At 38.8% G+C, this 27,414-nt stretch overlaps 2 protein-coding genes across 2 annotated transcripts; one reads left to right on the top strand and one right to left on the bottom strand.

The window, feature by feature from the left end:
• Positions 1-988: 988 nt before the first annotated feature.
• Positions 989-13,834, top strand: LOC306767860 (macoilin-1; the record flags this gene model as incomplete). Its single annotated transcript, XM_079256001.1, has 11 exons — positions 989-1,104; positions 3,082-3,223; positions 3,382-3,508; positions 4,204-4,327; positions 4,538-4,716; positions 6,785-7,253; positions 7,339-7,497; positions 8,244-8,414; positions 11,596-11,722; positions 12,473-12,647; positions 13,644-13,834. Exons 1-11 carry the CDS (start codon positions 1,028-1,030, stop codon positions 13,832-13,834), a joined length of 1,941 nt encoding a protein of 646 aa, XP_079112127.1. The 5' UTR covers positions 989-1,027.
• Positions 13,835-16,080: 2,246 nt separating this feature from the next.
• On the bottom strand, positions 16,081-25,917 carry nrbp1 (nuclear receptor binding protein 1). Its single transcript, XM_079255778.1, has 18 exons — positions 25,362-25,917; positions 24,812-25,067; positions 24,127-24,249; positions 23,378-23,479; positions 23,201-23,290; positions 23,030-23,070; positions 22,364-22,458; positions 22,135-22,218; positions 21,984-22,042; positions 21,482-21,580; positions 21,279-21,411; positions 20,018-20,108; positions 19,593-19,643; positions 19,139-19,274; positions 18,509-18,562; positions 18,133-18,196; positions 17,756-17,811; positions 16,081-17,649 (listed from the first exon to the last, which is right to left on the bottom strand). Exons 2-18 carry the CDS (start codon positions 25,040-25,042, stop codon positions 17,554-17,556), a joined length of 1,605 nt encoding a protein of 534 aa, XP_079111904.1. The 5' UTR covers positions 25,043-25,067; positions 25,362-25,917; the 3' UTR covers positions 16,081-17,553.
• Between the last annotated feature and the right edge of the window lie 1,497 nt (positions 25,918-27,414).

A 27,414-nucleotide genomic window follows, 5' to 3' on the forward strand; every position in this document is an offset into this window, starting at 1 on the left:
TCCTCTGTATATCAAGGTGCATGTTCAAAATGACCAGTGTTGATATGCAGTTACTGGTGTGTGATCTAGGATGCAAAGCAAAACTCAGTTTGTTCCAGATTGGGACCCAAAGTTGTGAAGTTTGGTTTCTTAGTCTTGGGTTTCTGCTGAGATGTACATGATAAATGTCACTGTGCAGTCAAAACGTGTCAGGAACACATATTTTAAGGTTAGAAGGGTTACCTGGTTCTACTTCAATGGTTTGGATGTATTTACCACTTTAATTAGTAAGGGGAAAAAAGAGAAAAAGAAAAACCCAAACAAATAGTTTTGTTAAGCTGTAAACTGGAGCTTCAATAACAAAAATGTTACCTTTATTGAATGCTACCTTGAAAATAGTGGAGAAAAACAACCTTACTTAAATTAATTAGTTTCCATAGTTATTCTAAAATACGAAATGATGTTCCGCACCTTTTCCAACATACGGTACAAATACTACAATCCATATAATCGCTGCATTAATTATAAAGCTATCTTTTGTTTTCAGATAAACAAAGGGGAGTTTTTTCCTTGTGCATGCTCAGGAGGGGGGATTGGATCGAAGTCATGACTCGATACAATCAGTTGGTTTCTATTATAGGATATGCATGAATTGGCTTGAAATTATATGTATGTTAATTCGTGTATGTAAAGTGTCCTGTGACAGCATTGTTGTGAAGTGGCGATATACAAATAAAGTTGGGGGGAAAAATTGAATAGATCACGTCAGAGAGCTTGGTGAACGCTTCTGTTTTGTGCAGCTGCATGGTGCAGATCTGCTCCCCTCCTGCGATGAGCGCTTGTAGGTACAAGCAGCACTGAGCATGCGCAGAGCCGCGCTGGTCTCCTGTATTTGCAGACATCATCGCAGGTTGGAGAGAGCGTCGTCGTCCGCACGGAGGGAGGGGAACCGGGTTTGTTTTATTTATTTCTGCCCTCTTTCTTTCCGCGTCGCTGCAGCTGTGGCCGCGGTGTCAGAAAACAGCACGGAGGGAGCAGAAGCCATAAGATGAAGAAACGTTATGTGGACGCGAGCAGGCTTCGGAAAATGAAGAAACTGAAAATCACGGAGAAGCTGTCTGAGAGGTAGCTGAGCGCCTGGTGGATGCTTTTGTTGTGGTGCCCGTCTTTGTGTGAATTTCAGCCGTCGTCATCCTGTTCACCTGTCTGCATCATATCGCATTTCTTCACCCGTGTCTTATATATTTTTGATGTGACCTGTCTGGAGCTTTTAAAAGAATCAGTGCGGCTGATTTAAGGAGACAGAAGAGGAGAAATGTTGCACCGAGTTTCTTCAGCCTACATTGTTTACAGAAAAGGGAAAAGCAGCAGCTGTGCAAGTTGACGTCGGCCTGTTTTCCCCATCAGCCTCCCAGTCTGCCTTTACACCAGGCTACCTCATTGATTTTTACTCTCATTCTCTCTACAGTAGCCTGTTTGGCTCTCTGGATCATGTTATTATTAATTGTGTAAACCTGTGTGGGGTGAGGAAAGGAACTGCGTCTTACTTGAATGCATCCAGACGCATCCCAGACAGAAGATGACCACAGAAGAAAGAAACCACTTGTTTTCATTGTGCATTCTTAGAAACTATGACATTTATTGTAGAGCTTCAAATACTGCCCTGTTTTAAAGAGCTTTTTTTTTTCTTTTTTTTTTTTAAAATTGACTATACACACACACACACATATATATATATATATATATATATATATATATATATATATATATATATATATATACATACATACATACATACATACATACATACATACATACATACATACATACATATGTGTGTGTGTGTGTGTGTATCATTGGTCTTTTTTTTAACAATATGCATGCTTGAGTGCTTTTAAGCAATTAGAATATTTGCAAAGCATATAACTGCTTCATAGATTCATTTATCCTTTTCCATAATGTTAAAAATAAAATGAATAAGTAACTATATTTGCCATTTATATTTAAAATATCAATGGGATTGTATAAAATAAATCTCTCCACAAACATCATAAGTCATATTTGAACTTTCATGAGTAATGTGCAATATGCTATCCATTTTTTGTTCCACGCTATAGTTGCTGAATTATTTGCTTGTTTGTACAACTCCTTATAATAGAGAAAATACCCCTAATATGAATAAAATGCACCCTTCAGAAACACAAAGAAATTATTCCTTCTCTCTCCTTGTACTAATTTAATCATTTTCATCTTAGATTTAACATTAATTAAGAGCACTTTTTTTTTATTTATAATAAAAGAATATGGATTAATTTAAATACATGAGTTATTGGCTGAAATTAAACGATAGATTAAAATAACAGAGGGATGCTGTGGGGCTCCCTCTCTCCTCCAGATGAAATATTACCATGGTTACCAAACAAAGAAGGGGCGATGTGATGGCAGCCTATGGATGAGCAGAACAAAGGAGGAAACCACAGCTTTCTGTTTGGCTTGTGGCTGCCTGATAAAATGAATGAGGGGACAGTCATTGTTCTGTATTGCCTCTACCTTAAAGCATGGACTGTTTTTAAAATGCTGCTCAATTATATTTTCAGCTTTGTGGATTTAATTTCTCTATGCTTATTGGGTTGTCTTAATGTAATGCTTTGACTTGGGCTTAGCTATATCTGAAATATATTTGTTGACTGAATCAAAGGAATATGTTACACATTTAGGAAAAAAATTGATTTCTTTTGTACTAGAGAAGTCTGATATTTTCAGCCGATATGGGCATTAAAATCAATATAGGAAATTATCTCCATTTGTTTTTACTTTTTTAAATACAGCTTGTACACAATATGCACATACAAACTCTTCAACTAAGTGTTGTCTAACGCAAAATAAAACACATAAGAGATGTCATGTTTGGTTTTCCAAATATTTTTGTGTGTTTGGCAAAACTCACTTTAAAAATATCACTATGGGTTTACATTGTATCGGAAATTAAGAATTGAACAAATTCGGTAAAAATGCCGACATCAAACATCCCTAATTTTTACATATTTGCAGTGGGGTTTTTTTTTGTTTTTTTTTTTTAACATGTTCCATGTTTGTTTGCAGTGCGTACACCTTCCTGAAGTTTATGGTAATGTGGACACTGATTCTGCTGGCAGATTTCATCCTTGAATTCAGGCTGGAGTACCTGTGGCCATGTTGGCTCTTCTTCGGCAGTGTGTACACCACTTTCCACTGCCATGGGCTGGTGAGGACCCCTGCTGTGGGATTTCATATTCAGTGCAAAAGGCCTTGATGATGAAAACTCAGCTAGTACTCTGCAGAAATAACCTTTTTTTCCCCCCTTTTTTTCTGTTCTTTCAATAAATTTTATGCACTTAACTAAAATCTCTTCTTTTGTTTCAGGTTATTTGTGTTGTTTTTGTGTGTGCCGCCTTCACACTGGATATCTTTTGTTTAATTTTTGTTCCTTTGCACTGGTTGTTTTTTGTGGCGAGCACCTACGTATTATTTAATTACATATGGCACACAGGTGAGTATGCAACTTTTATAATTTCCTACATATTAAAACAAAAAGACTCCACAGTCGGTTCTGCTTATAATAAAAAATATTGGTGTTTTTTTGGTAGTTAAATTAAATTAACACTGATTTTAAAATTAATAATTGTAGCTGCATTTAAAAAAATTCTTTCAATTTTGTTGTTAGCAACACATTTTTTTCACATTTCAATTATTTATATATTTTTTGCTTTGTCACAACTTTGCTTGATATAGAGTTTTGGATTGATTTTTCCTTTTTTTTTTTTTTTTTTAACAAAACCAAACCCCATCTGTGGGTTACAGATCCTGGCTACAGGCGAGCCATTTTAGACTCTTTTACCACAGAGCTTTTTCACTTCACCTTATTCCAGCCTTCCAGAGACAGCTGGCCATGTTTTGGCAAGGTTTAGTTTTACCTTACACAGACTGAGATCAGTGCTGGTGTTCCTCAGCTCACTGAGTGATTCCCATTACATAATGCTTTTAGGATACAGTGTTTAAATTCTAAAAATCCCTGTATTAAAACAGTTTTTCCGCCTTGTTTCTTGCTTACAAATCTATCCCTGAATTCACTTATCTTTTGATGTTGTGTCTTTTTTATGAACATTTTTATACAGCATGGTTATTTCTATATAAATAGTTATAAATTGTGTCCCTCAGTTCTGATTATTTTATTTCTCTCTCCAGAAAAGGGCATCTGCATATCGTCAGTGTCCTTGTGGATTCTGCTTGTGTACACAGAGGCTTCGCTTCGACTCAAAGATCTTAATACCTCTCATCCCAACCTGTCTCATCTTTTTGCTGCACACTGGTGCGTTGATTTGATACACATCATGCATTGTTCACACATTCGTTCCTGCTCAATTATGTGTGCAACCAGAATTAGATGAATGGATTCATTTCTTAATGAACATCACATTGTGGTGTGTTTACTGGTAAAATAAATGTCAGTTTTATCATAGGAACCTGCACTTCACAGTGTGTTCTTCTAACTGCTTTATTATCCTGTATTCACTTTCAGTATTGGTTATCCTGTGGTTTATCTTGGGTTCGATGCCACTTGCTACTTCACCAACATTTTTAAGCTGCGCATACAGAAAGCAGTGCAGAGTGAGAATGACTTCCACATGCACCTCCTTCAGCACTCGCTCCCGCCCGGCCTGCAGGTTTACTCCAAGACAGGGGCAGATGGCAGCAGCAGTAAGTCTGTACACCTGCACCATCCAGTCAGCTACGCTTCCAACACCTATTCTTACCTGCAGCTTTTCCACTTTTCTTTTGATTGCAATCTTTTTTTCTCAGTATCTGATGCTTTACTGTTGGTCTGATCATCAACAATCATCATTTAGTAGTCACTGAGAGAGTTTTAACAGAAGAGGGAGAATCTACCCCTGAGATGTGTTTGTGGTCGATTAAGCTGGAAATGATAACAGAAGTGATGTTGCTATATGACAGATGACATTTTAAGCTTGATCTGAAGCAAACACAAAAAAGATTTGTAGAGGTTTTATATTTCTTATGTTTCTATCTGGTAATAATGGAATTCAGTTTGCTATCGCTGTTACATAATCCATTTTCACACATGCACTGAAGCCCCGAAATTTGTTACATTTGTTCCAGAAGAACTGCATGTGGGAACACAAATGTCTGCAACATTCAGAATTCTAGCAGCGATTACTCTGCCAGCTGCAACGTATGAAGTGTCGAGGATCAGGCCAAGTATGAATACATTAGCAAACACTCTGAAACTCTGACTATGTTTGAGTGTTCAAAGTGATTGGAGTTAAGTCTCTAATTTGCTGAAATTTGTTGTGATATGAACACAAAAATGGCCATCTGTGAATTTCTTCAGCAATTCTCTATAAAGAAAACATTTTAAATGTCCTTTTTTTTTTTTTCTTTTTTTCTTTTTTTTTTTTTACCTCATCCAGTCTTCTATGATTAATACCAAGAAGCAGCTCGGCAGCATTTTCAGATCACCTCTCCAGCAGAGTTTTTCCCACTCTGAAGTACTTGATTGAACAGGAACTGTGGAAATGTCCACTGGGAATAGTTTGCACCCTTAGAGAAACATCACAGGTGCTAAAGCGTGAAAATGGCTTCAGAGTAAGACGACTCGCTTGTGACATTGGCAGGAAAAATGGTTCAAATTGTCCTGTTGTCAAACCATGTTTCTTATGTTCCAGCTGTAAAATCAGCTGGTGCTGGAGCCACAACTATTCATCAGCACCAGAGACTGTTTCTCTAGTCATAGAGATGGATTTTCTGTGTTATTGTTGTCTGTAACAGCAGTTTAACAAATGGCTCCACTGGTTAAATCTGATCGCTTGAAGTCAGAAAACAGCAATTCTTTGTCCCTTGATGGAGAATTTGTCAGTATTACAGCCACAGAGAGATAATCTAACTACAGAAAAATATGTAAAAGAAAAGAAAAGGCAAGAAATTGAAATACAAAATAACAATTATAGAAAACATCATGTACAAGAAAAGTTATTTTACTCCAAATAATATGAACAACAACTCCACTCATTTATTTAATTAATTAATTAATTTCATTAAGTCCGACTTCGTAGAAAAGTCTACGTATTAATAATCCATCCTGTGCCAAATTGAACTTCCATCATTCATGGTCAGTTTGCCCCAGACCAAAGGAGTCAATACACAAATATTTTCACCTGCTTGTTTTCATATCTACGCCAAAGAAGCTCAGATGTTAAAAAGAATGCAGTCATCAGTCATTTTTAAAGACTCATTTTCATGCTGGCGGCACAGTGGAACAGTGGTTAGCGCTGTGGCCTCACAGCAAGAAGGTCACTGCTTTGATCCTTGGCTTGTGGGGATTGAACAGTGGCCTTTCTGTGTGGAGTTTGCATGTGTACGTGTGGGTTCTCTCCAGGTACTCTGGCTTCCTCCCACCGCCCACAGACATGCATGTTAACTACTTTAAATTGTCCCTAGGAGTGAATGCTGCGGCTACTTGTTTCTCTGTGTTGGCCCTGTGATGGACTGGTGACCTGTCTAGATTCTGCCTCTTGCCCAGTGATAGCTGGGATAGACTCCAACTACTCTTAATTGGACTTAATTATTTAAGAAGAATGAATGTTTTCATGTTGCATAAATACCTGAATATTCTAACAAACAAAAAGTTTCTTTGTTGAAACCAGTGAGCAGACTTCGTTTCTCTGCTCTGCAGGTTAGAAAAATTGGCTTTTAATGATAATGGCCTTTTTTCTTTCTTTTTTTTTTTTATTTTTTTTTTTATGTCCAGGCTCTAAATGGAAGATCAAGCCTGATTCAGGTCAATATCAGTGTCAGAACGGTGCTGTGGTTGCCCAGGATGACGCACACACTGTGGAATGCCTCCAGATCCGCAGTGAGGACAGAGTGACAGAGAAGGCGCCGCAGGAGGTGAAGTCAGCAGAATCTAACCGGCGGCCGTCGTCGTTAAAAGCTGTTGTGGCCGAGTCCAAAGATCAGCTTCACAGCGGGGCAGGAGGAGCAGAGCCATCTACAACTGCAGAAAATCTACCTCAAGAGGAGCAAGGAAGCAAAGGCACGCGGGTGGCTAAGAACTCCTCGCCAAAAGCTCGCAGAGGAAGCACAAACACTCCTTCACCGCCTGCAGGGAGGACTGAGAAGAAACAAAGGCCCAGCGCGAAAACCATTAGCCCCAACAGGGATGAAGCAGACAAGAGCACCACAGCGGCTCAGAATCACCACGCTGAACAGATCAACAAGTAAGCCATGGATAATTCCTGTATAATCATCCTAAATTAGGCATGAGATGGTGATATTAGTTCATTTCCTTGTGAAATCTGACAGGCTGGAGGCAGAGCTGCGGAGGCTGAAAGGTGAGCTGCAGACAAGTAGGCAGAGTGAGCAGGAACTGCGAAGCCACATCTGCAACCTGACCAACAGCGAGAGAAGCCTGAGACCAGAGGTTTCCCTGCTCAGACAGTCCAACATGCTGCTTCAGAGCAAGTAAGTGATCCACTAAACCTATTGGGAAAGCTGTGTCTCCGGCTCCATGTGTGGGCTGGGCTGCATGTTACATCATCAATGAACAGCAAATCTGGACAAATGCAAGCAGAAAATGCTGCCAAGATGATCATGGAAACAGAATTTGGAAAAAATACGCCCAACGGGTATGTAGCAGAGCACATGTTAAAGCTGCACTTGCATGATTTTTTACTAAGACTTTAGAAGACAATAACAGGAAAATCTTGCTATTTCTTAAAAATAGAAAAAGAATTATGTAAATATTCATTACTGTGAGTTTTAAATGTGAGAATGACACTCAGGCACATACAGGAATAACCACTTGGGTACTCTTCGCACATGTAAAACTGAATTAAATATACTTAATGAGTTCATGGAGCCACAGAAGTACTTCCAACACTATTACCACATCAAAGCACATCAACTAGCTTCAGGCTTTAAATCAAATGTAAGATGAGTCTGTCAGGCAGTTTAGATCAGCATCTCCAGCTTTGATAAGCCATGCTCCAGTTTTTAAATGAAGGTGCTCTCCAGTGACTCAGCAGCCACAACGACAGTTCAACCTTATTTTAAGTGTCTGTATTTGAAGGTGGATATATATATATATATATATATATATATATATATATATATATATATATATATATATATATATATATAATTGGCTTTTTTTTGCTATTTTTTAAATTCCAAAAAACAAATAAATGTTGGGTTTTTTTTCCCTGCAGGATTCTGTGTTTGACTAAGACCAAGCAGAGGGACAAACAGACCAGCGCGATATTGGAGAAAAAGACCAGAGTGGAGGCAGAGGCGAGGTTTTCTGCTGAGAAGCAGCTCGCTGAGCTTCAGGCTCAGAAACTGGAGGAGGCGGCGAGTGCAGCTCGCAGTCTGACAAACAGGTAAATCACTCTCATCAGAAATGCAAATTTCCCGTGCCTCAAAAGTAAACCTGTATCTACATTTGTATCCCGCTGTGAACAGAAAGCCAAACATGATAAGACTGGATTTTGCTGTTTACTTTCTCGTTATGGTTTAGAGGAGGAGATCAACACCGCTCTGATGTATGTGCTCTCAGCATGGTACCAGAATAGATTAGCTTAAAATAAACATTGAAAACATCCTGCTTAGTTCTGTTCAAAGGTAACAAATCTGCTTCCATCCCAAAAGCCCACTCATTTGTTTTAGTTAATGTTGTTTTGACCAGATATCACTAATGTGGGGCTTCATTAAGGTTTAGTGTAGGCTACACTGTGCAACAGGACCTGATGAATGTTTTTTTTTTCTGGTGGGTTGGCAAGCAGAGGCTGTAGCGTTCAGTCAGGTCCATTTATATTTGAAGACAAAGAAGTTTTGTTATTTATGTTTTTACCAAAAACATGTTCAAGATTAAATTATTAATTCAAAATGGGCTCAAAGTTCAGACTCTTGTTGTTAATGTGAAGGTATTCATATTTATTAAACAAATGCAACTTTTTTTTTTTTTTTTTATATGTAGCTGCCTTTTTTATCAAGGGACCAAAAGTAATTGGACGATTAACTTCATGAATCCATCCATTAGTCAAGCAGGTAAAAGGTCTGAAGCTGATTCTAAGTGTGGCTTTTGCATTTGTAATCTGTTGTTGTGAACCCACAACATGCAGTCAAAGGAGCTAGTATTGATCATGAAACTGACCCCCCTTTGGCTTAAAAACCTGAAGAATTGTAGAAATGTTGGGAGTAACCCTGAAAGGATCTAGATGTCCATGAAAGATAATAGAGTTGCATGATTGCATAATTCTTTCCATAGTCAGGACAAACCCCTTCAGTACTTCCACTCAAGTGAAGATCACTCTCCAGACAGCAGGTGCATCAGCATGCAAGTCTACCAGAAGGAGACAAGTTCAAATACAGAAAAGGGCCGATACAGATGGTTCACCATGAGGTACAAACCATTCATCAGACACAAAGTAGAAATTCTATCTGGACCTTGCGATCTAAAGCACAACACATCTTCTGTAAAACATGGTGGAGCCAGTTAGATGCGTAAAACATGTGTGGCTGCCAGCAGCTCTGGCTCATGTAACAAACAGCCAGATGACATAAAGTCATAAAGATTCCCTTTCTGCTCAGATTATTAAAGTTGATTGGATGCCAGTACAAGTCCCGGTGCAGATGAAGAATGACAGAAAACATGCTGCAAACGCAACCTGGGACTTTTTAAGCAACAGAGTAGAATATTCTGCCATGGCTGAGTCTGTCACCACATCACAACTCGACTGACCCAAAAACAGGAGACAACTTAAGACAGCTGCAGTGAAACAAAGTGTTAAAAGATGTCCATGGTGTCCATGGTGTCCATGGCGTCCAGGCATCTGGCGGTCATTGTCTGCAAAGGATCCTTAACAAAGTATTAAAAGAAGAAACATTGTATTTACAGTAATCTTGATTGTCCAACTACTTCTGAGCCCCTGAAACGAGGTGACAAAATAAAAATAGTTGGTATTCCCAAATGCATTATAGAATATTTTTGTTTAACTTAACTTGATTTAAAGCATGAAAGCGTGAATTTCATTGACTTCTAAATGGTGTTTCAATGAGGTGGCATGAAAATGATTTCTGAACCAAATTGTACATTAAACATAGAAACACTGTTTAGACCTACAATGATTTCACACCGGTTATCTTTTGCTCAACTAAAATCTCACACTTCATATCCAGCTTAAACCACAAATTTTAATTCACATGTTTGGCTCTTGTAAAGCAGAATTTTACAGGTACAGAGTGATGTTGATCTTCTCTTCTATCTCTTTATAAGGAACCAGAAAAACGTTTAGTCATGTGATATGGAACGTGCACCCTCTTTCAGTCCTAAGGTCAATGTAAGATGGAATCATCTCGTTCTTACCAGGTCTTAGAATTACTTAAATGCAACCTCAGATGAGTGAAAATGTTATCAGTGATCTTAGGGAAGCTGTTTTTGCTGCCCATCAGTGTGGAGAGGTTTTAAAGGTTTTGCCTTAAGGTCTATAATTCAGTTAGAGGGTTTATTCACATGCAGGAAACATTCAAAACAGCTGTCAGTCAAAGTCAGGGATGTCTAAAGTCGGTCTGCTGCTCTGCGGGTTACAATGTATTCCTGTTTCAACACATCTGGCTTCCATTCACACCTGGATCCAACAGCCAGGCGTGTGTGTTGGAGCAGGGATACATGGAAAACCTGCAGGATTGTGGCCCTGGACTGGAGCTGGACATCACTGGTCTAAGTTTTTAGGTTTTTTTTGGCCTTAGTTAGCATGTTAAATGTTACAGTAATAACTAACTTATCAAACAAGTCTGACTTGTTTTGAAGTGTTTTTGAAGTGAAAAACCAAAAAGTTGCATTTGAACCATTAGCAGGACTTTTAAAAACAAAGTTTCTTGGACAGATGAGGCCAAAATAATTATATTTGGCAATAATCAACAGCATTACTATTGGCCAGAATCAAACACAGCATATCAGCACAAACCCTGTCAAGTACAGTGGTGAAGGGGAGACGATCTGAGTTTATTTTACAGCCAGAGGACGTGGGCATCTTGCTTCCAAATAACACAACTTTGTAATGGCCCAGTTACGCTCCAGTCCTAAACCAGATTAAAATGCTATAACTAGACAAGATACATTAGGTGATAATCATTAATCTCAATGAATTTAGGTGAATTTGGAAAGAAAAATGGAACAAAACTCCTCAACAACAATCAGAAAAAGAGATAGCGTCATATAAAAAATGACACCTGACTGCTGCTGAGACGGTTCTACATGCCAGTGAATCATGAGTCATGGTTCATACTTAGTTTCTCACAAATGTTATATTGTACAACGTGTTGTTCATCTGAGTTTGTATCTACCTTATTTTAAGACCTGCTGAGGATCAGATTTTTTGTTCCGTTGTGTAAAACCTCAGAACTGTTTAACTATCTGCATTTTATATAAGAGGTGAAAAAAAAGTCATATGTAAAAGTGCAAATGAAGTTGTATGTTTCTTTCTGTGTAAACTGGTCTTCAGTTCTAATGAATCCCCTCTTACTGCTCAACACTGACATCTTCTCCATCTCCTACACCAGGCAAGAACACTGTGAAACGCAAATGTTAAGGAAAAGAGTAAAAGATCTAGAGACAGAGTACAAACAACTACAGCTGGAGTATCAAGTGAAAGAGAGTCGTGTGGTAGATCTAGAGAGAGATGTTGAGGTATTTTTTTTTACTCTATTTGGGAATGAACTTGTGAGTTTTAAGTGTCTGTGTCTCCAGTGGTCCAGCACTTCGTCATCCTGAGTTTGATCCAGTTTTGCTGTTTGAGTTTTAGTTGTTTTTGTTGTAAAAAGAAAAAAAAAAAAGATTTTCATTGGGGACATTGAGTATTTTTGTTTTTGTTTTGGCCTGCAGTCAACTTGTTGCACTTTTTCATCACATCCATATGGAGTATTATTGTGTGGTTGTTTTTGTCTGACATCAGGTGCGTGCGTTGTTGTGCTGTGTGGTATTTGCTCTCATTTTAGTGACATTCTCTCCATGATGCATGCTGAAACAGACATCGGGTGTTTCATTTAAAACATCGCACTGCCTCCGAAAAGTCCTTGAGTCCCGGCCACCTTTCAAAAAGTGCCAGAAAATGTTCAAAAACTGACGTCAGCACAGAAAGAACCATCTTTCAGAGGGGTCATGTTTTTTGAATGGCTGGCAATTCACCCTCAGTATGTGAAAACTGGCTTCCCTCTGCAGTGCATTGGTTCCCCAGAGTGAATCAACTGAATCTCGTGTCTATGAAGGCAAAAGAAGCAAAAAAAAACATGGATTGAAAATAAAAATAAAAAGATGAAAAACTTGGGAAACCAAAGTACTGACTCCCTTGGGGGTCTCAGCAGGAGGCTTTGATGCTTTGCACTTTTTCTTACTGCTGCTGTGTTTTTTTTTTTTGTTTTTTTTTTGTTTTGGATTCAGGCTCTGGGAAAGTACCGCTGTGTGGAGAAAGAGACAGACATGCTGCTGTCCACTCTGTCATCCATGCAGGAGAAAGCTCAGCATCTGGAGTACAACCTGAGTGCAGAGACTCGCATTAAGCTGGACCTGTTCTCTGCACTGGGAGACGCCCGCAGACAGCTGGAAATCGCTCAAGGTTCATGATCTGTTTCTGAACATGATTCGGTTGCTGTTTAGTCTTAATTTGAAGCTTTGTTTTAAATCCTTTTGAAAATGGAGCATTGTAAATTTTCTCTAAATTCTGCCATAAGATTAGACATTTGCTGGTGGGAAATGTAGGCCAAGGAAGCCAGTGGTGAGGTCTTGATGGAGATTTGGATCCAACAGCGCCACCGTGTGGTCAGCAAACAGCTTACACTTAGGCTGAGTCTGGGTTTGGATCTATCCTGCACTTTGTGCTGCACATCCAGTGTTTGTAACTGTCCTACAGTGTGTCTATAGATAGTCTTGCTTCAGATGAAATCAAGTAGCAGCAAAGCATATCTGAAAAAGCTTTTCAGACAGACTATGCTGGGTGGTTTATCCTTCACACCAGTTGGTGATGGTTCTGGTTGCTAATTTGGAACTTGATCTTAAATTTTTCAGACCTATTTAACAACTTTCTTTTCCAAAACATCTACTAATAAACATAGACTTCAAGTAAACAGCGGCATAAGTTGTTTGAGAGAAGAAAAAGGAAAAAAAAAAAAAAGAATGAATTAATATTTAATAGGTCAATTTTATTTTTATGAGACATAAATGAACTGTATGACATTGTTTGCCAATTGCAAACTACACTTCATTCTCTTGGTTTTGACAAGAAATTAGCTTTATGCACAGTCTTGCTATGGTTTTTTGGGTAATATCCTGTCTGCACCAGGCTGACAGAGCCTGGTGAAGTATCGTCTGTGATCCAGAAAATGTCATAACTTATTAAAACATCATGCAGCAGCAGTGAACTTAGTTCTGCTGCCTGGAACCAACAACTCAGTGCAGCTGGTAAAATAGCTAAATGAGAATGTTGCACTGGCTTGGTAAAAATGTGTCTGTGTGGTTTTTTTTTAAGTCTATTCTTTTCTTTTATACTTACTATGAACAGATATCTTCTCATGTCTCTCAACACCTGTTCTCATATGTACCTTTTGCCTGACAGATAAAGTGAAGAAGCAGGACAGAGAGATCCGTGAGATGAAGCAGAAGATCGCAGAGGTGATGGCGGTCAGCCCCGGCGTATCCTACATGGCCCCTCGGCCCCAGGTCCCTCAATATCTCACCAAGTTACTCAACTCTGAGCGCTACATGTTAAATCCACGGGCGCTGATGTACCAGTGTCTGAAGAAGTAAAAGGACAGCATTGAGCTTTGATACATCCTCAGACCTCCGCTTCAGGATCAGAAAAGTTTAACAGACGTGGTGAAATCAACCTGCTTTCAGTCAGGAGTGGAAACAGAACGAGACTCCACAAGTTGAATGCCTTTCTGCTGCACTGCTGGTGCTAACTTGATATTGTGTTTTTCCTGTTTCCTCCCACATCAAAGCTCCAAGTGTTTGCAAAACGAGGTATCTAATATGCAGAGCTGCACAAGGCAGAGTTTTCTACATCACCATTAAATACAACATCAGGGTTCTGCAGAGAAAAGCACAACATCATTGCTAAATCAGACCCTGCAGGTTAACGGAGCGAAGATCTGAAGTTGGATGTTTCTTCTCAAGTGACAACAAACAGCAGGAAGTACATGTTCAGATGAAGCGGGACCCAAATACTTTTGGGTGTATTTGTGGGAAAAAATTAAAAACAAGAAATTTTGCATCAGCAAAAATAATCAAATTAGTGCTAAAAGCTATATCTAGCTGTCATTTGGTGCAGCCAAAAAGTTCCCTCCTGGAGCTTTTACATGTCTGGTGGCCACTTCATTGTGTGGACGCTGGTGTGTAAGTAAAAGTAATTTAATATTATTCAAGTGATTTTGAATATTATGTTTACAAACAAGTTATTAAAGCATTATCTGATTTTAATTCAACTAAAGAATCCTAAATAAAACTGTAAAAAGTCTTTTATTTAATCAAACAGATCTCAATTGAACAAAACGGTTAATTGGAACTTTTTCCACATCAAACATGTTGATTTATCTCTGTAAAAAGAAAAGCAAAGGTGTCCATTTTTACAAATGTCCGTCTTCTAATGAAATATCTGAGGTAAGCTGTGATAGTGAGCCGTCATGCTCAGTATCGGGACACAAAGCGGATGCAGCTGTATGGATATCAGCCATAGTTTATACATGTGTTACTCTACAACAAACATGAATATTCTCAAGTATTTGAAATATAGAGCTGCAGAAAATTTGTTATCATGTTAACTTGATTAAGAAAAAAAAAAAAGAATATACTGAATATTGAAGGTCCTAAGTGAGGTACGCTTGTGGACTTTAAAAATTTTAATGTCCGTATTGGATAAAATACAAGTATTAGGGGAAAAAAATTTATACATTTCTCAAAGGACAAATGTAATTATTAAACTTCTAATGTTTTAAGGCAGAAGTATGCAAGATGTCTACTTGTTTGTAAATAGAATCTTTACTTGGATTGTGCTGAAATTCAGACGAGCCTTGTTATTTTCATCAAGTTAACTTTTTTTTTTTTAATATTGAAAAAGCTGAGTGTTTTTGGAAAGAAACGCTTCAGATTCGGAATATTTCTGCGTAACAGGTGTCAGCTTTGTTTGAAGCTTGTTGGCTGCGGAGAACAGAAGATGTTTTGTTGCCATGGTGACGTGATTAAAGTGAGAAGGTGCAGCAGAAAAGTGCTGCATCTTCGTTTCACCTGAGATGACAATGCAGGTTGGCTCAACAGCAGCAAAGAAAACCGTGTGAGGAAGTGGCCGGACTGGTTCCCACTTTGCTCAAAGGTTAAAGGTAGAATTGTGAAATAATGAGGAACTGATGCTGACCAAACATGGCTCACGGATTTAATTACTGTGCCTATATACATTACTTTCAACTGGGAAGTAAACCTAATTTAATGTGAATGAGTAATGTGTTTGAATTGAAGTGCTATGTACTGTTTTTGTAGTTTTTTTTTTTTTTTTAAACTCCATGTACAGAATTGAAAATACCCACACAGCTGAAAAACTCATGATCGGGATGTGGCCGTTTTGGTAGCTTTTTCATTTAGAGGGTGTTTTATATAAAAGCTATTTTTTAGTCTTGCTGTATTTCAATTTGACTGCTGTAATTTTGTACAGCGGTGTGTTTGTCAGCATGAAATGTGTTTTAATCATCTGTTTGAGCACACATTGTGTGTTTCTGTACATGAGGATACTTGTACAAGGGCTACCGTTTGTAAACATTTTCGAGAAATTGTTAATTCAGTGATGCTCTAAAGTGAAGAGATCACACTCCTAATATGGCAGGATGGGGTTTTGTATGGATTATTTAAACTTGAATTTTGTCTGATATGCATATCTGTGCATTAGTTATTTCTCTTAACACACCTTTGCAGCAAAAGCCATTTAAAAATATAAGGTTTTGTACAAAGGCTTTAAAGATACAGAAAAATGATCTGCTTTTTTTGAAAAACACCAAACAAGAAGATAATGTGTTTGTTCTTTTATTTTTGGAAGTGAAAAAAAAACAAGTTGAAAGCAAAGTGGAAACAGAGCACAGTGTCCAGCATACAGTGTACAAGATGGTTACAAGCATGTCAGCAGTCCCAGAGCATGTAGAGGAGACGAGACTGGATCGCTGACCAACTTCTCCAGTGACTCCGCTTCCAAAATCGCTTACGTTCCTCCTGTTGGGTGTGCACAAGCCAGAGAGGCTACAGGACATTTTCAACAGGATACAGAAGTGTAATGCTGTGCAAACTAGCAGAGACGTCCTCAAACAGTTAACAGTGGTCTGAGCCAGTTACTAAATAAGAGGCAGAAGAACCGTGTAGCACAGAAAATTGCAGCCATAAAAGAACCTAAAGTGCCACAAAATCTACAAGCTGACTTCACTTTCTCTGTGTGATAAATTACATTAAATCTTAAGATGAACCAATTCCAGAAAGTAGTTTAATCCATGCATCAGTTTCCAAAACGACACAGAAAATACATGTATTCACCAACCCTGATGATCTGAAGTATGAAACACTAACATGGATCCTACCAACCTCGTGTATATGATGGCACCCAAACAACTTTTCAACTTTTTTGGCCAAGCACTGATTAATGCTTGCTGCAAAGGTCTACTTGTAGAAGTTGGACCACGGTCATTTTTCATGGAAAACGGCATGATTTAAAGAAAAATTGCGAGTAAAAGAAGCATACATTCGAAGGACCACCGACCTCGGTGCTGGAAGTGGAGTACAATAGACACTCAGGAAAAAGATACATAAATAAATAGTTGGATTTTCTTTGAACACATTAACAAGCTCATCAGATTGTGCTGCAGCTGAATATTTCATAACTATGTTTGTATAATACCAGAATTGTGAAGTAAAACTGACTCTGCTTTCTTCACAAGTTTGATGTTCATCAGTCTTCCAAAACTGATAAAGTCGGATGATATCTGGCTGCTGGAGACGAAGTTTCAGAACCAAACTATCTTATAACACCATATTTCACACACCTCTGTGTGCAGACACAACAGACATACAACTATCAAACAGTTTTAGGTAAAAATGTTTAAAATACAATTTTAACACTTACTTAAGGAAAATACTGCAGTTATCTGTTTTGCTTACTTCTACCATTTCTTTAACACTTCAGAACTGGAGGAAATAAGCAGTGGAAACACTTTTACTTTCCATTAAGTTGCAAACAGGATTTCCTCTTTTAAAAGAGAAGCAGATGGCTGTATTATCGAGTGGGGAAACAAAAAGACATAAAAAAAAAAAAACAACAACCACTTAGTGGCAGCTTTTCCCATTAGAAGATAGTAGGACAGGCTGCAGGATCTGCAATCAGACCAAGGCTTCCTCCTCTATCCTCGCAAAGCTTTTCTGCAACTCAGACATGGAGCAAAAGCTAGTCCTGTTGTAGAGGACGAGGAGGGCTGACAGGGGGTCTGGAGAGTCCTTGGCTACGACGAAACGGTCACCGGATTGAGAGAACCATTCCGGCTGTAGAACTTGGAGAAGGCCTCTTCAAGAACGGACGCGAGTCGTGGCTGATCGCCCTGCAACGGAGAGACAACAGGGTGAAACAAAGCACAGATGTGGCTTTTAAAACAAGTTCTTAGCGTACAAGTAGCTAGCGGGGATGCCACACCGAACCAGACTTGCCTCGCTGATGAATCCCAGCTGAACGAGCTCCACAGCCAGCTCCTGCACGTTCTCATCTGAGCAGAAAACAAAACAAAGAAAAAGCACAGCAATGATGATGGTGTTAAGATACACGCTTATCTATCACAGCAGTAACATTATTAAATACTGTTAAATTAGCCAATAGCAAATTTTACTGTGAAGATTTTTAATCACACGTGGCTGTTGGTGATCGCAATGTGGACAATTTTTTATATGCAGTGGAAAAACACCTTCCCTTTTAATGAAACCTCTACAGTCAATCTGCATTGCACTGAAAGCTGTTACATAGCCGTGCAAGTGGAAGATGTCATGAGTCTGACGGCATGGTGAATTATTACTCAAATGAAGATACTTACTTGGTAACAAATCGCAGCTCAAGTGCCTGTTCAGTTTATCTTCAAGTTTCAGCAACAAGGTCAGCTGAGAGAACAAAAAAGTCCATTTACAAGTTGAACTAAAGTACAAAGTGTGGTCATAGACAACAAATGTACTCTAGACCAGGGATCACCAATCAGGTTTTCCAAGTGTCCCTGCTGCAACACACCTGATTCAAATCAATGTGTATTTAGCAGACATGTCCGGAGCTTGTCTGAGTCTGAGACACGAGTTTTCCAGCAGGGTCTCTTGGAAAACCTGCAGGACACCGGCCCTCGAGGACCAGGATTGGCGATCCCTGCTCTAGACTAACAGCAAAAGCTTTTTTACTTGCCAGACAGGCAGATAATGACTTACGTGGTGTTTTGTGCCCTCATCGACAGGCTCAATATTGCACTGCATCTGAAGGACCTGGATATGTCAAAAGGTTTATTATGTGTAACATTATCCAGCTGAGTACAAAAGTCTGCAGATTTTTAAAAGTATGAGCAAATGCTCAGACTTTTATTCTATTCTACAGTCATTTAGCGGGCGCTTTTATCCAAAGCGACTTACATATGAGAGTGAGAACAACATAGCAAAAAATCACAGTAGAGGACATCGTAGGAAGGTGCTGGTGGACTGTCCAGTTGGACGCAGATCCTTCCATGAGGTGCTACAGGCTTTTTTTTTTTGTTTTGTTTTGTTTACTCCCTTCCCTCCCCATAATATCAACGATGTTATAATATAAAGAATTAATACCATAATACCATAACTTACTCCAAGCAGCTACATAAAATGAGCTTGTGTGAAAACAGCAGGGTTTTTATTTCACTCTAACTGGTAAATCTGACATCTCTTATAAAAACTGAGTCACTTTTGGCCAACAAAATCAATGTTTATCTTCTTTTATGGTACCACAGATAGATCAAACTCACAAATAGGTGATGCAATTTAATAAAATGAAATCAGCAGTAGGGGCAACGGCTCAGAGACTTTGCTTCTTACCTTCCTGGTCTCAACCTCTGCAGGTTCTGGAGTCGGGGTTTTGACTGAGGGGGGGACGATGGGCGACTTCACAGCCTCCTGCTGAGGTTGCTGAGGACAGGGCATCCCAAACGCCATGAGAGGATAGATCCCATTCCTGATGAAGCAGAGTAAAAAGCAGTATATGAGCCTGGACATCGGAAGAAGTTTTTAGTTGTTATTCTGTTTGTTTGTTTGTAAATTACTGCACACACCAAGAGTTTGTTTTACAGAATATAAAAACTATGATTGCATGTCCCCACTTTAATATTCAGCTTCACACCAACTTCTGTTTCCTGTTTTTACTTACTCAATCTGTTGTTTTAGTGCAGTGAAACTAACTCTCATTTACTTTTATCGCCCGATTTAAACAAAAAAAAAAAAAAAGACAGATGTATCAGTTGAAAACTAAATGCCAAAAAAAAAAATTTTTTACCTCACATCTTCTAGGAATTTGTCCAGCTCAAGAGCAGGGAACTGGGAGAGCCTGGTGGAAAAGAAAAACTGTTACCTTTACTACATTCAACAGTCATCATTAACCCTTTATAGGGCAATCAATGAAATACCTGGAAATTAGACATTTTAACCTAAAATTGTCCTTCTGGTATGTACCAAGACCTCCATTCTGTTGTTACATCGACAAAAAAAAATTTATGCTGATTATGAAAGAAAACAAAGTGATCAAAAATAGTCACTTGTCCCATAAAGGGTTAACAAGTCAGGCTTTAACTTAAGCATTTAAGTTTACTTTGGATAATCAAAAGTTCAGAAAAGATCTATTATTGTCCCGGGATTTTATTGTAAAAGGATTAAAACTCAGTTGATGAAAGATGCAGGCTAGACGTTTTGTCAGTCTCTTACTTCATCTGAACTCCATCCTTGGCCTCGACAATTACCAGGTTGGGGTCCATGTTCTTTGTCATCTCCTCTAAAGCATTTTCTGGAATCATGTCTACAGGTTGAAGACAAATACAACAAAACATGTCCAGCATTAGGAGCCCTCGTGGGTGGGTTTCATATTAACATACTTTTGTGGGTGCACACATTTATTGCAGTATCACTTGCAACTATAGCTAAACTATTTCACTGAAGCTATAGTCACTTCAAGGCACATGTCCTAAAGCTTGTTACATACTCCACGAGAAGCAAGAACCGAGTTCTTGTTCTCGAGGCTGCAAGAACAAGAAAAAAACGTCTTGTTCGTCAGGTCCATACATACTCCACGAGAAGCACGTCTGCAGCGGGGAGGGGTCACTGCAGGGGGTGATGTCTGCTTTCATGTGCAATGAACCCAGTTGTTACCTCCGCCAGGTTATGTTTTTCCAGGCATCTTTTTGCTCAAGATGACTCAAAAGGTTACGGACGGATTTTTATAAAAATTTCAAGAGTTGTTGCAAATGTAAAAATGAAAAACTGATTAAATTTTGGTGGTGATCCGGATCACCGTTTGGATCCAGGAATTTTTTAAAAGGATTCTTTAACATTGTGCTTGGCGGAGGTTTCCGCTCTCCGCGTGCTTTTCTAGTTTCATATTTAACGAGCAACTTTGTCCGCGGCAGGGCGGGTCGTGCACGCGGCTGGGTCCGAATGTTTTAATGCCACATGTAAAAATGTCCGCATTTTCTCACCACCTTGATCAGCTGTTTTATCAAAACAATCAGTTTTGCCGGCAACAGCAAAAACGCGGAAGCAGCGACTTCGCTTCGTGCTTTTTCCGTGTTAACCACGCCCACCTCAAAATATCCGACCAATCACATGATACTTCTCGCAGCCCCGCAAGAAAAAAGTTCTGCCAGCCCGATGTGTCAAGAACTGTCTTCAAACACATCCGTGAGAACAAAATGACGTCATTTTCTTCTCGGAGCCTCGAGAACAAGAAAAAAGTATTTAGCAGTATGAAGCAGCTATTACCTGGACAGCAAATCATGTGTAACCAGCTGTTTAACAAGGAAGCACAATAAACTGAGATGTATTACTGAGCTAAAATGTTCAGTGAATGCTTTGTAAGGTTGCAACAGCAAATGCTTTAATAAGAAAGTTAGAGAACAGAGGGAGTAAGCAAATCTTTCCATGGAAAACAGTTAACAGCATATATTCACACAGATGAAACATTTTGACTCACGCTGGTGGCTGACGATGCAGTGTGCAGCCAGCAGCTTGAGTAAGGGCACCTCAAACAAGGCCTGGTGAAACAGCAGCTCCTTAGCTGTGGGTCGTTTACTGGGATCTACCTCCAGACACTTCTGGATGAATTCCTGGGAGAGAAAAAAAAAAAAAGTTTATCTTTGCTCCTGAGAAGACACAGACTGCCTCTTCCATACTAACCCGCTGCAAGGGGTCCTCCAGGGACTGAATGGCACTATTTATGGCTTCTTGGGACACATAGGACGAATCTCCATTACTCTGGATTTCCAGCACAGCCATCTGACGAAACAAGCGGGCCGAGCAGCCAATAACAAAAGACAAAATGAACAACTACTGTTACACAAGTAAATCCCATACAGCCACCATCTCAGACCAAAGAGTATTTTTAAAACAAATTATGGAAGCATTTGCACATTTACTTTAAGGAATAAACAATGCTTTTACTTTTTCCAGACTACCAGAACCACTCACTTTACAATGAAATAACAGTGTAAAGCCAGAGGAGGTGTTACTTTCAGTTTAGAGTGCACACAAGACACACCACAAACACAGTACAAATGAATCCTGCACTGATGTTTAGGGAAACTATGTTGTTGTTGAGATTACTACAAACAACAAAACTACTGAATGCATTTGTCCATGTGAGACAGACAGCTCTAAACAAAACAATGTGTCCTCCCACCTCTAAGGCGCACATTCCAAAGGAATAGATATCCACTGCTGTGGTAACATTGGCAACAGCTGAAAGCAAACAAGAAAATCAGGATTAAAAAGCAGCCCAACTGTGCAGCTTGGAGGAATCTGAAACAAACATTAAACCAGCAGGATTCTACCTCCATATTCTGGAGCAAAAAAATGAAGGCTCTTCTGCTCTTCCCGACAAGTTTTCACATGGTTATTGATGGTGTCTGGAGCAACTGAAAGAGTGACGGGAAAATACTTAATGGTGACTGAAGTGGAATAAAGAGAATGTGACTGAATAGGAGCAAAGTACTGGCTTGATTGAGAAGGATTTTTCCTTTCTGACAACTCTTCTGCTTCTTTAAGAACTCTGAGACCCACCTGAGCCAATCTTGATGAGGCCATTGTGCTGGATGAAGATGGTGTCACAGGTGAGGTTGCCGTGGATGATAGGAGGATCACAGGAGTGCAGATAACTAAAGAAAAGTGGAAAAACAATTTAGGGACTTTTATAACCCAGTAAATCGCATATAAATTTAATAAAAAACTAAAGGTGTGACAATTTGGTATATTTTAGCTGAATTCAGTAAACAGATTGACTGAGTACAGTGTGTGGACAGAGTCCTGTCTCATGCAGTAAACTGCCGGGAAACATCGTGGACACTAAAGGCTAAAATGCAGCTTAACTCTACAAATGTTTGGACATTTTTATTGATCGAATGGCTATAAAAAATAGGCAGAAAAAAAACATTTATGTGCCTCAGGAGTACTTGAAGCACAACTTAACAGAGAAGCATGAATGCCTGGTGAAATCACTGAGGAAGAGTGAAAAGGGAAATATGTCACAGTAACGGATTTGTATTTAATTGTATTATATATTACAAAGTGAAAACTGTCTTTAAAAAAAGAAATATTATGAACAATTCTCATGATTATGAACTTCAAAATCATGAGAATTGTTCCCCCCTTAGAAACACATCTTGGCAATCAGGCTGTGAATCATAAATTCATTCAACTAACACAATGTAACAGCTAAGCAAGACCAACCTGAGAGCAGACAGTATCTGTGTGCACCAGCGTTTCCAGGCCTGTTGGAAACAAAATAATTATATTATATTATATTAATATATTTTTCATGTAAAATAAGATTAAACACAAAAGTAAGCTCAGTAGAATTTCTGCTTGTGTCAATCTCTATCACAGCAGAGATTTTCTCACCTTTTCATTCATTGTCTTGTGGTTTTTCTTTGTCTTTTTCAAAAACTGTTTGAGGCTGCCTGATGACATGTATTCAGTGATAAAAATGACCTGCAGACAAGACCCCAAAATTAAACAAACATGAAGAGCATCACAACCTTGTGTGATCGGATGGAAATTGAATAGCTGGGCTCTTACCCTGGCTCTGTTCTCTTTGACATCTGCCCAGTACTTGTGAAATTTCACAATGTTTAAATGCTCCAACTGGATCAAATTGTCAAACACGGCTTTGACTTTTTCCTGTGAATAATAAAAAAAAAATTTTTAAAAAAGCAAAAGTAACAAACAAAAAATTGTTACTTATCAAAAATACTTTCAACAATAGCTATGTTGTTAAATTTCAGCAAGGATTTGCAGGTCATTACAAAAGATCTTAAGGGAAAAAAAGACTGAAGCTCCTTTGTTTTACCTCATATTACTCAGGCGTTGGCCAGCACACTGACTCATGGTTAGACAGCCAAGAATTCAAGATTAAAATGTAACCTCCACTGCTACAACTCATTTAAAGGCAATTCTGGGCTTTTCGCACCATGCAGACATGTAGAAAATATACATTAAAATGCTTTAATGTGTGTAATTTTATTTGAGATATTTCCTCCAGATTTAATATAAGTAGTGAATTAACCAGTTACTGAAAAAATCAAACTGCAGTGTTTAATGCTAACAAAATGGCGGTAACACGACCAGCAACAAGTCTGACCACTTGTCTAAGGAGCTTAGAGCTACAGAGAAAAATGAACACCAGTATGTTTCTACATGAAGGTCACAGAAAAACAAAACAAAGCACATAAGAAACCCGTCCTTACATCCTTATTGAAGTATTTTTACTCTTTCAAAGTGCAAAAATATGGACAAGATAATTTTTATTGGCCTCGCATTACACCTACCTCTTGTAGTTTGAAGTTCTTCCTCTCTGAGAACATGACCTCATTCCACACCACCTCAACTCCTTCTTCTGTGTCCATGGCCAAGTAAGCATTATCAATGCCAGGGACATTACGCTGATTCACCTTTATGGGGGAAGAGAAAATTCATCCTGCATTTTCATCACCCAGCACCAGTTTGGTTAGAGCTAATCTTCTCAACCAAGTTCTACCATATAACATACAGTCATCTGCTTTGCTTCTATTAGCATATTTTCTGACATAAATTGCAAGTTAAATCACATTTAAGCAACACTATTAAAAGATGAAGGGCTTTTTAACATCTTATAGGCAGCGAAAGTCTTCTATAACAGGTAAAAATGACTAACATGAGCTGTTAGAGCTGTGATTTTACATTTCTTCATTAAACACCCAGCTATATTTCTTTACCAAAAAATACTGTCACCATGTAACATCTAATTATCAAATAAAGTTTAAAAAAAAAAAAATAAAAAAAAAAAAAAAAAAGTGGAGAGCGATCAACCTACCATGTACTTTTAATGTTGAAGAGAGATCTTTATAACATCCCAGGTGGCCACTAAGTTAGCTGCTTATGCTTCTGCACTCTTACAATCTGACCATGTTTTTTTCTTTTTGCTAGTTTTTTTTTTTTTTTTTTTTTAGGTATCTGAGTGAAGGTAAATCGTACCTCTTCTCTGCGTTTCTGCCAGCGTCCACACGGGCTTTCTTCCAAAATCTCTGACTCATCCTCACTCTCTTCTTCTTCATCCTCTGTAGCTGCTGCCGCAGAAGGCTGAGAAGCCACGGACACCGGGGGGGACACGGACGAGACCCCCTGGCCTGTGGGTGCAGCCGCCACGGTCTCCGGCTTCCCCTCCTGGGTATTATCTGGGGTCGGCTTGGTCTCTCCCTCAGACATCTTCTCAGCTGTCAGGCCCAGTAGCCTATAACACATTCAACATGATAGTCTATTCATTTTGTATATGTTTATTGTTTATAAATAAATAAATAAATAAATAAATAAATAAAAAACAAAAAACTATAGCTGTATATATAAAAGATGTGACATCAGTATGTTACTATGTGGTAGCTGATGTTGCCCAACACAGCAGCATCAGCAGCAGACATTGAGACTTTTAAAACAAGTTAGCCTAAATGTTTTAGCTTTCACAAGAAAGGTCACAACAAACCGTATTCCCCAAATAAGAGTAGATGTATCCCCAAATAATTGAACGTACCTGTTGAGGACAGGGAATATAAAGATGCCAGCTCCAGTTTACCAGAATATCGCCGTCACAACACAACCACAGCAGGCTGCTAAGCTGTTAGCTTTAAATCTCAATGGTTTCTCTGGGGAGTAGCAGCTAACTTTGGGGCGCTGCTAGCTCCTTGGTTAAGGTTAGTTAACTAACTAAACAGCTGACAGGAATCTGAACAAATGGCTGGTGTGTAGCAGCGCCCACAGTTGTGTCTTTATTCACTTAAACCTAAAGTGTCTGATGATGTGTTCACTCGCTAACCAGCCAAGTCGCTAGCTAGCCGCAGCAACCCGCCGCCCCTTCGCTGCTTCTCAAGACTCCAGCCGGCTAATGGGAAAATAGCTCCTGCTGCTAGTGGGAGTAAACGACACAACCGTGCACCGGTCCTAAACACGTTTACTTGCTATAAACATTACATCAGTTTACAAAAGCCCGACATAACACTAAAAGAGGTTAACTCGTACGATTTACTGTATCTTCTCAAACACAGCGGCAGACTGACTTGAGGGCTAGCTCCACATTTAGCCTGTTATGATGGCGACAACTTCCAGATGCACACCGCACTACGGGCACGTCAGAGCCCAAGCTGGTTGCCAGATACTGCTGCTTAAACCCCGAAGACAGTGAAAAAGAAAAACGGCCTTATCCTTTTGTGTAAAAAGAAATAAAAAAAAGAGTATATGTAATATGTGTATATGTTGTTGGTTTATGTTGTTGCAATGTGTCTTTCGTAAATGTCTACGGCCTAATGCTTTTGACGTGTTGTTGCTTTTGTATATGTCAATATTACATGTACTTTTTTTTACACAAAGGGAACCTCATATAATAGTCTTGTCTCTGTCAGTTTTACTTGATATTTAGAATGAATATAAGAGAATGAATATGATAATAATATATCAGAATATATATGGATTTACAACATTAGTAGTTACAAGGCCAACATTTAACAAACATTGGTCTTCTTGCTACAAAACTACGGATTTCTCCGTTTTTATGTGCAATTATTTACTTGGGAAGTCTAGTTGGACTATTTAGCTAATGGGTATCAAAACTCCGTGCTCAGCCTGCAGGTTCTCCATGTTTCCCTGCTCCAACACACCTAACTCAAATGAAATAGACGCCTATAAAGTTTTGCACAATCACTCATTAATTTGGGTCAGGAGTGTTGTAAAAATCTTCAGGATTGTGGCCGTCGAGAACCGGAGTTGGACACCCCTGGTTTAAGTTTAAAAGTCACATGAAATTGATATAAGAAAACTTGATTTGATCAAACCTGGCAACACAGTGCTCTACAGCCTCACGGTAATATTTGCTTCGGGTGCAGATTGACAGAAAATTCAGCAAACAAAACTGAATTGTCATGATTGGTTGGTGTGTCCCCTACAACAAGCCATTAGATAGGGACTACGGGTAATTTATCACTAGGTTCTTTTATGTAATAAAGGCTGCAGTTGATAAAGAAATGACTGTAGAAGTCACTGTCAGTCATGAAGTCAGAAAATTAATGACCTGTCTGAAAAGCTTGAAAAACTGGAGTCAGATATCTGATTTTGTTATAATATTAACTGCACCTCAGATCAAGTTACTTAATCCAAATCTGTTCGAACATGCCATATAAAATGTCATAAGTTTCTGAGGCAGTAAACTTGTCATCATGCCAGAATAAGTAAACCATACTTTCTAGAAAATATCACCTCAGTGCCTTCATGCGGCAGTTGTATCAATCCAGTCTTTTAAGCAGACATATTTGGTGAATCTAAGTTACTCTAGCGTAAGTCACTTCTTTTAAGGGAATTATAATCACTGATTAAAGGTTTTAAATGATAGAGCTTTAAATTCTGGCAAGTTGCTAAACTATACTATCAAATTGTTTTTCAGCTTTCTCTTTGCAAACACAACAGAAGTATGCTTGAGTATTTACTTTCACAGATCTTGGTCAGCCCTCCTTATGATCACATGGAGAGCTGAAAATATCAAGTCATGGTCTTTCTTTGAGAAGCCTCCTCCCCTCATTTAAAAAAGCCTATATTTA

This window comes from Telmatherina bonti, assembly GCF_933228915.1.
Source record: "Telmatherina bonti genome assembly, chromosome: 16".
In the NCBI taxonomy this organism is placed as follows: Eukaryota; Metazoa; Chordata; class Actinopteri; order Atheriniformes; family Telmatherinidae; genus Telmatherina; species Telmatherina bonti.